The 9,178-nt window shown below is 41.1% G+C and overlaps 1 protein-coding gene across 1 annotated transcript; it reads left to right on the top strand.

Annotated features, from left to right (window-relative positions):
* The first annotated feature begins 256 nt into the window (after positions 1–256).
* LOC132208093 (probable G-protein coupled receptor 139) lies at positions 257–5,078 on the top strand. Its single transcript, XM_059643839.1, has 2 exons — positions 257–401; positions 2,162–5,078. The coding sequence occupies exons 1-2, from the start codon at positions 305–307 to the stop codon at positions 3,052–3,054; spliced, it is 990 nt and encodes a 329-aa protein (XP_059499822.1). The 5' UTR covers positions 257–304; the 3' UTR covers positions 3,055–5,078.
* The last annotated feature ends 4,100 nt before the right edge of the window (positions 5,079–9,178 follow it).

Here is a 9,178-nt window from a genome sequence, read left to right as displayed (position 1 = left end):
TGTTGGACATGGCCTATTCTGTTCATGTGCAGAATTTGACTAATTCTTGGCTTTCAGGAGAAGGGAAAGGATGAACTGGTCAGGACATGCACAGCTTCGCTAACAATTCCCTTTACACTAGTTGTTGATTTTATTACTTGTGTTAGTGGTTGTAATTAGGTTCCATTAACTTGGGAAATGTTTTTCTGCTCTGATGAATTCTCCATCCTATAAATGAAGGAAGTTTTTCTCTTCTCTAAAAGAGAGAACAGTCTAATCTTTGACAAGAATCATCACAATAATTATTATTTACGAAAGGGAAATCATGTCTCTTCGTTTTCTGATCAAGCTGAAGATTCGGTGGGCAATTAATGATATTCAGAAGATCTACTACCCAGTCTTAGCCGCGTTTGGTGTCCCAGGTTAGTTACACCCTGTCAGTGAAGTTTCAAAAAGTGGAATATAATGATTTGTTTCATTGTAACTTTCTGATAGTTTTTTTTTAGAGATCTTCGTTACATTTGAGAAATGAGTAGACATCCAGAAGAATTCCGTTCTTCTATAAGAATTCATTGACATCGTAACACATGCGAGGCAAAAAAAGACATCTTTCTCTCCTGCTGAAGGATGTACACCGTCGATTCTCCCGCTCCTCTGATACTGCCTTACCTGTTGTGTTCCTCCAACGCCACACTGCATTGACTCTGTTTATCTAGCTAGCTGTTCTTTCTTTCTTTCTTTGCACCTTTCTTTCTTTCTTTTTTTCCTGCTTTCTTTCTTTCCTTCTTTCTATCGTTCATTCCTCCTTTTACCCTCTTCCTGCGTTTCTTCTCTCCTTTCTCATTTTATTTCATTCCCTCTATTTTCCTCTTTGTTATATTCTAACTTGCCACTAAAAGCCTGTCCTCTAAATCAGGGTTAATATTGGGATTGTCGAAAATCTAATAGCAATTAATAAAATGTATACATGACCAACAGTACAGAACCAAACATTGGAGATTCTGAATAGTTCATTTCTTTCTAGCATTTCTGTGCTTGTTGGAAAGTATGGCTCCAAACTGCACAGTTATTCCTTTTGTCTTTCACAAAAAAAACCTTTTTTGCTTCTTTTAACATTGTTTCACTGATCCATATGTTTTTGGTAAACAATTTATCTTTAATTCTGATACATACTCCGAATTCACACCGAACATCAAGTCCTGAAGAAAAGAATTGAACTTTATTATACCCGGGTAGCAAGTCCAAGCCAAGCAACCGAGTTTATGTATTATCTGAATAATGGTGACAGCTGCCTAGGATTTCAACTGATAGTTGTCTGTCTCTGGGAGTGGCCAGGTTTTAAACATTCAGCAGTGTTGTTCTTTGGAACGCTGCTGTTGTTTTGTTCTGCTGTTGGATTCTTACACAATTTTCTCTGTTACTAATGTTTGGGATACCACATTATTCTTGATTTGAGAGATTCTTTCATCCCTATCATTAATGACAATTTTGGAGACCTAAAGCCTGGAGCATGTTTTCTCACATAATGTCACACCATTGTTCTTTCTTACATTCCGCGTTGGCTGTCTATGAGGCAGCTTTCCCCGAAACTGACCCTTTAGCTCAGCATATTATTGTTGCAGACAAGTCTTAGTTACTTTTTTATTATGGAGCAGCAGTTTATCAAGCAAGTGCTATGTCCTTTCTCGAAGGAATAAGATTGTTTTCATTGTTACGGAAACTCCTTTTGACGAGGAGTTCTTCATTGGAATGTTGTTGTAACTGCTTTTATGACCATTTCCCCTCATCCCATTTATTACAGAAACATTGTGTTCAACAGTCATTGCTGCTTCTCTCCTTGTGCAACAGGTTATTGTTTGTTGATTCGTCCAAACGATGAACAGTTATGAATGCTGTGAAGTTTATACTATCAAATATGGTATTGTATTTTTTTTATTTGCGTAGTTATCATTGCCCAGGACTGCAGTGCTGCTATTCTCTGACAAGTAGCACATTTAGATTCATTTCTGCATTGAATGTCAAACAGCACATTTCTGATTAGTTTTCGTATTGATGCCAACACTTAAAATACTCATTGAGAATTAGTTTCAATATTTTCCTGGAAGTAAAGCAAATATAAAAGAGAAGTGTTCCTGCATTACAGCTGAGCTATAATTGATAATTTCCACCCTCTTCTTTCAAGTTAACGTGATTGCAATAACGATCCTGGTTTGGGGAAAGTGTGGCCTTTCCAAATGTGTCACTAATTACCTGGTGGCCATGGCAGCAGCGGATCTATTGGTCATTATCTTCGATCTGATACTACGACAAATTCCTATTGCGTATCGGGCAGAGTTTCTTTTCCTGCATTATGTTCCCTTGTGCAACATCCATGCTGTTATACTTTATGCTGCCACAGACTGTTCTGTCTGGTTCACCGTCATGTTCACCTTTGATCGGTTTGTGGCCATATGCTGCCAAAAGTTGAAAAGTAGACATTGCACCAAGAAAACAGCGTGTGTGGTTTTAGGAACAGTGATGGTGTTGAGTTGTTTGAAAAACATTTTCTGGTATTTCATGTATTACCATCAATATTGGCTTTTTAATGATCCATGGTTCTGCAAGGTACCTCAAAATGTAATTACTTCAATTGCCTGGACCATCGTTGAATTGATGCATTACATAATAACGCCATTATTTCCATTTATTTTGATTCTACTGTTAAACACTTTGACTGTCAGAAACATTTTAGTAGCCAACAGAGCTCGGAGGAGACTGCGGGGTCCAACGACTGGGGACAGTCCCATAGATCCAGAGATGGGCAGTCGTAAGAAATCCATGATTATGTTATTTATTATTTCGGGCAATTTCATCGTGTTATGGGTGATGTTCATTGCTTATTCCATATTGAAACGATTTGATTGGTTGGGGTATCCAGTTCCTCTCCCAACATTTGTGAGAGAGATTGGCTTCATGCTCCAGCTCCTGAGTTGCTGCACCAACACCTTTATTTATGCAGTTACCCAGAGGAAATTCAGAGAAGAGTTAAAGAATGGGATAATGTGTCCCTTCACAAATTTGGTCAAAGTAATTTGATGCGACCTCATGCTCCCAAGTTATTTGTGAAATAATTACATATCTGGGTGCACACAGCGATCAGTGTTGGGGTATTGTCTGCTCCTGATTTATGTATGTAACTTAGATTCTAGTGTAGAAGGGATGATGAGAAAGTTTGCAGATGATACATTAAATTGGTGGGTGGTCGATAGTGCCAAAGATAGCTGTAGATTACAGGAGAATGGAAACGGCTGATCAGAAGGGCAGAGCTGAGCAAATGTAATGCAATCAGTATCAGTGTAAGTTTTTTTGAAAATTCATTCACGGGACGAGGGCATCGCTGAACAGGCTGCATTTATTGTGCATCACTAATTGTCCAGAAGACAGTTCAGAGTCAACCACATTGTTTTGGTGCTGGAGTCACTTGTAGGGTGATAGTTTCCTTCCCTAAAGGACATTAGTGAACCAGATGGGTTTTCCCTGACAATTGGCAACAGATTCAGAGTCATCATTAGACTGGGCTTTCCCAGATATTATATCTGATTCAAATTGCACCATCTGCTCTGGTGGGATTTGAACCCTGGCCCCCAGAACATTATTTGGGTCCAATGAATTAACAGTCCAGCAGTAATTCCACTAGGCCATCACCTCCCCTGCTGATGTAACTGAAGTGGGTAAAGAAGGCAAGGGGTGGTATGATGAACAGTTGGACCTTGGGGAACACAGAGGATAAGAGGGACCTTGATGTGCATAATCATTAGCCCCTTATCATGTCAGGGCAGGTGAATAAATTAGCTGTGAAGACACATTTTTTACTTGCCATTCACATTCTTGATTTCGAGATTAATAGCAGGCATGTGATGCCGGACCTGAGTTCAACACTGCTACACCCTCAGCCTGAGCATGGTGTGCTGTTCTGGAATCATATTTCAGGAACGATGGGTTAACACTGGAGAAGGTGCAGAGGAGATTCACCAGGATGAAGCCTGGGCTGGACTCCTTCAGCCATCAGGGGATTTTGAACAAGTTTTGGAGTTGTTTTCCTTTGAGCAGGGGAGATTGTGAGGGGGACATAAGTGAAATGTATCAAATTATAAAGGGTATGTGTACAATAGAGTGCACGAAAGGTTTTCTCCTTGATGGAGCTGTCAATGACCAGTCACATTGATTTATGTTAATGAGCAGCAGGTTTACAGGAGACGTGAGTAAAAACTTTTCACCCAGTGTTTGGTGGGAATCTGACTCTCGCGGTCTGTAGGTTTTCTGGGCACAGAAACCCATATAATATGAAAGAAGTATTTCAGAATTAGATAAGCCCTGGCAGTGTCCAGGCATACAAAGACAGGGACCAAGGTCAGGAAAATGGGTATATTAGTGCCTTGTCTTGTGCTGCAAATCTCCAAGACTCGATAGCTATTAAACTGACTGTACGCAATGTGTAGCCAGCTTTCCGTTCCCTGATAGATTGGCAGTAAGCTGTGGCTCTGACAATGTCAATGCAACACAGCCTGAGTCTCTACTGTCTGTGCTCACTATGGGTATTTTCTACAGGACGCGATGAAAATTACCTTGAAGAAGGATTTGTTGTGTCCCGTTTCCCTTGGAGATGGGTGTTGCAAAGGTGTCTAGGTATCTGCTTCATGTAAAGCTGAGTATATCGCTTTGTTTCGTTTTTAAAGTAAACAAGAGGAGTATGTGTTGTTGGAGTCGAGCTCACACAGACCCAGGGTTTTATTATATTTTATTATCTTACAAGCAGTTGCTGAAGATGGGCTTTTTGAATTTGAATCTGCTCGATACAGCTGTACCTCTGCTACTGCATACATGTTTGAGTTCTTTCACTGCTGCTGGAATCATTCTGTTGATATTCCTTCTCTTGGAATCAGGGAGATAACAGTTGTGGGGAATCCATTTTCCTGAATGGGCCTTTGCCAATGCTTTAGTTATGTGATGCTTCCATATTAGAACAGTTGATGACTACTCGTTAAATAATATTTCAGCTTGTGAAGTATTTTCACAGAGGTAAATTTACGTCAATTCTTCTTCGTTTGTTTGCATTTTTATTGTAGTGTGAGAATAAAATGATTTTTGCTTGAAGCCTCAGAGTTTGATCAATTTACTTTTAACACAAATACCTTACACTTGCGAGTGAGTGTCGAGGCTAAACACTTCATATGTTTTGAGAGTGTTTGCTCTGGTCCATAACAAGAATTGTTGAATTGCTACAGAATAGACAGAGGCCATTCCAGTGTTGTGCCCGTGCTGGCTCCGAGAAAGTACAGGTCACAAATTGTCTTTAACAGTTAATGAGCCAATTTTTTCACAAATGCCTCACTTGAATTTGCCTCCACCATTATTTGAAGCAATACATTCCGACCCAAATGTTCAGCTGCAAGTTCGATCTTTTCCTCATGTCTACGTTGCATAATAAACCAGGCACTGCACATTGTGCCAGGACACAACATAGACAGGAGTCAAATAGATATTGAACATGATCTCCATGTTTCTCACATGTGTGTCAGAATGAAGCCTTGAGTTTCGAATAGTATTGTGAATGACTCTCTGCCTCTCATCCTTTCACCTCTGTTTAATACTGGCCCAGTTATATCACTCTCTCCTCATGCAAAAGTCCGCAATATCACCCTCGTGTACATTTTTGTCACACCCTCTTTCACTTTTCAGGAGAAATATTCACATCGATCCACCACTGGTTCTCCTGTAACAATTCTGATTAAAAACTTTTACTTATAGTATCTCTGTGTTTATTCTGGCCAAAGTGAACCACTTGAGACTTATTACAACTGCAGTGTTTTCAAATTCCCTTCGGCTTCGCTCTCCCCTGAAGGTGAGGTTTTGAGTTTTTACAAATCAGAAGGGACTTGATGTAAAGCATTAATGCAGCTGGAAGACCGGGAATGTTGAACATTTTTACAACCTCACGGGGCCAGTCTCCCAAATGACAAGTGGCCCAGATCCTGTGATCCCAGTCACTGTGTAATGCTGCAGTGTCTCCCTCTTTTGGAGAGCGACACTTGGACAACGAATGGAGTGCTGAGTTCCTTTGGAGCCTGGAAATTGCATGACACCACATTCGAATTGTCTCTCTGATTGGACCAGATTAACAGCCCCAATCAGCGAACTCAGATTCGATAACGACTGTGTTGCTGACCTTGTTGTGATCATGATACCCAGGACCCCGGTTCTCTGGATGAATAATCTTGTGATAACACCACAGGGGCCATGACAACCCGAGATCTGCAGAACGAATAACCAACATTACCTGCATTTTTGACTCTTCTCATTAGTATTCCTTCCTGCCCTCTATCCCATCCTGCATTAGATCCTTTCCCCATCCCATTGAGCAATTCTCCTGATGTTCAAGAAAATTCACGTGACAGTGAGCATATGATGAGGGTATAACTTAGTGCAGTTATGCAGGACATTGATGAGAGCACAGTCCAAGTGTTTTATGCAGGTTTGCTGTCCCTCCCTGAAAGGTGTATCCTTTCCTTAGAGGGAGTGAAGTAAAGGTTTGTGAGGCAGATCCTGGGAATGGCAGCATTGTACAGTGAAAGGAGACAGGTAACCAATTTTTACCGAGATCAGGAAACATTTCTGCATTCACAGGATGATCAAGCTATGGAATTGTCGATCACAGAAGACTGCAGAGGTCAGGTCACTGATATATTTGCTAAACAGATGCACAAATGTTGTCATTTAAGTGCACCAAATATATATCGGAGAGAGTGGGAATATGCCATTGACAGAGAGTATCAGAAATGATCATATGGAAATGTGGGACAAAAATAGAAGTTGCTGGAAAAGCTTAGCAGGCCTGGCAGCATCTGTGAAGAAAAATATAGAGTTAACATTTCCAATCCAGTGACCCTTCTTCAGAACAGTTCTGAGGAAGAGTCGCTGGACCTGAAACATTACCCCTGACTCTGTCTTCACAGATGCTGCTGGACCTGCTGACATTTTCCAGCAACTTCTGTTTTTGTTCCCTATTTACAGCATCCAATGGCCTTTATTCTGAAAGGCAGAGAAGGTATGAAGGGCCAGGTGACCTACGTCTGTCAGGTTCTATATTTTAGGCAATACGGAAGTAGCCTTTGTTCAGGGCACTTGACAACTTGACAGCCATCTGTGGAAAAGAATTTCACACGTTCGCTGTCTTCTGAGACAGGGGGCTCTTCCTCATCTCTTCATCTCAGTTGATACCCTCTGTTACTGGACACTCCCGCAAGAGGAAATAATTTCACAATATCCAACCTCTCAAAAACGAGAATAGTCGTATATGTTTCCACAATTATGCCTTTCATTTGTCTAAAGTCTGATGACGATAGGCCCAAATCCAGCAACGTCTCCTCATAAGACAGTATCAGATGTGCAAACGTTCTCCGGGCTCTCTCCAATACCAGCATATTTTTCCTGGGAGAATGGGGCTCAAAACTGTTCACAATATTCCAGGGGCATGCTGACCAGTGCCTTGTACAGTTTTAACAAAACCTCCCCGTTTTGTACTCCATTCTGAGCAATAAAACGGCCAACCGCTGATTTCCCCTCCCACCGTTATGTATTGAATTTGGCTGCTCCCTTTTTTGTGATACATGCCTGATGACTCCTGAATCCTTCTCTGCTGTAGCTTTCTGCAGTCTTTCTCCATTTACATAACATTCAGCCCTTCTATTCTTTCCATCACGGAATCTCACGTTTCCCTGACCAAAGGCAGATCATGTAGTGGGTCGGTGGAATGCACTGCCAACGGTGCTCATTGAGTCAGACACATGATGGACATTTAACCTTCTCTTGGATAGGCACATGGATGACAGAAAAAATGAAGGGCATGCAGATTATTTGGACCTTAGAGTAGAATAGTATGCCAGCAACATCTTGGGCTGAAGGGCCTGTACTGTGCTGTAATGTTCGATGTTATATGTTCCATGTCAAACTCAAGTGAGAATAAATGTTTTCACTCAGAGCCTGCTGACTGTGTGGAAATCCCCACCATATAAAGCTGTGGAGCCAATGAACTGAACATACTTCAGAGAGCAACAGGGAGATTTCTTGATATCAAAGGTGTCAAGGGATATGGGAAAACAATGGGAACATGGTGTTGAGATAAAGGACAACTCGTGATTAGATTGAATGTTCCAGCAGGCTTGAGGGGCTGAAGAGCCGACTCTTACATCTATTTATTACTTTCCCTGACAATTTTAATAATCTAGCAATGACACCACGAGGCCATTGCTGTCCTCAGACAGCAATCAAGGTGGGCGTACTAAGTGCATTCAAGGTTGTAGCAGACAGAGTTTCAATCAGCAAGGGAATAAAACACTATGGGGACAAATTGCAAACGTGGAGTTCCTGTTTATCCTGATCCAAACTTCTGGAATGAAAAAATACACGATAAATTTCTGAAGGCTGTGATGCTTAAATCCCACAGAAAACATTGTCCATGTGCTGGATATCACGGGCAAGATCTTGATCTGCACACGTTGAAACTAATTCCCCAATAAAGTCTGTCACTGAGAGATTCTTACGAGTGTCATCCCAATCTTTGAAATAAATAGAAACAGACACTGAGGCTGTGTTCTTCAAGGAATTCCACCAGCACTGGTGTAAATATCAGTGTATAAATCGAGTGGTTAAAAAGGCATTTGGCACACTTGCCTTCATTGCTCAGAGCTTTGAGTATAGGAGTGGGGATGATATGTTAAGTTAGTACAGGACACTGGTGATGCCTCTTCTGTAATACAGTGTCCAGTTCTGATCGCCCAGTTTTAGACAGGATATTATTAAGCTGGGAAGGCTTCAGAAGAGATTTACCAGGATGAGGCGGGAAAGAAAGTTTTGAGTTTACAGGAAAGACTGGATAGGTTGGAAATTTGTTCAATGGAGCTCAGGAGGTTGAGCAGTGCCCTTAGAGAGCTTAATAAAATCATGAGAGGTCGAGAGTTGATGGTAGTTGTCTTTTATGATTGGGAATTTCAAGACTAGCAGCACATTTTTAAGGTGAGAGGAGAGACACTTATGTCAAAAAAGAAGCTTTTTCTCACAGAGAGTCGTTCGCGTATGGAATGAACTTTCTGATGGAGTGGTGGATGCAGGTACAATTACAGCAGATATCTTCATTTTACCATTTGTCCTTTTGCCAATTACT

The sequence above is a fragment of the Stegostoma tigrinum genome, unplaced genomic scaffold, assembly GCF_030684315.1.
Source record: "Stegostoma tigrinum isolate sSteTig4 unplaced genomic scaffold, sSteTig4.hap1 scaffold_290, whole genome shotgun sequence".
NCBI lineage: Eukaryota > Metazoa > Chordata > Chondrichthyes > Orectolobiformes > Stegostomatidae > Stegostoma > Stegostoma tigrinum.
Note: the sequence above shows the minus strand (reverse complement) of the source record. Positions and strands in the feature narration are given on the sequence as shown.

Excerpts from the sequence above, each read along its gene's own strand:
- LOC132208093 (XM_059643839.1), top strand. The coding sequence starts at position 305 with ATGTCTCTTCGTTTTCTGATCAAGCTGAAGATTCGGTGGGCAATTAAT. Across the intron at positions 402-2,161 it reads AGCCGCGTTTGGTGTCCCAG|TTAACGTGATTGCAATAACG; the intron begins GTTAGTTACACC and ends TCTTCTTTCAAG.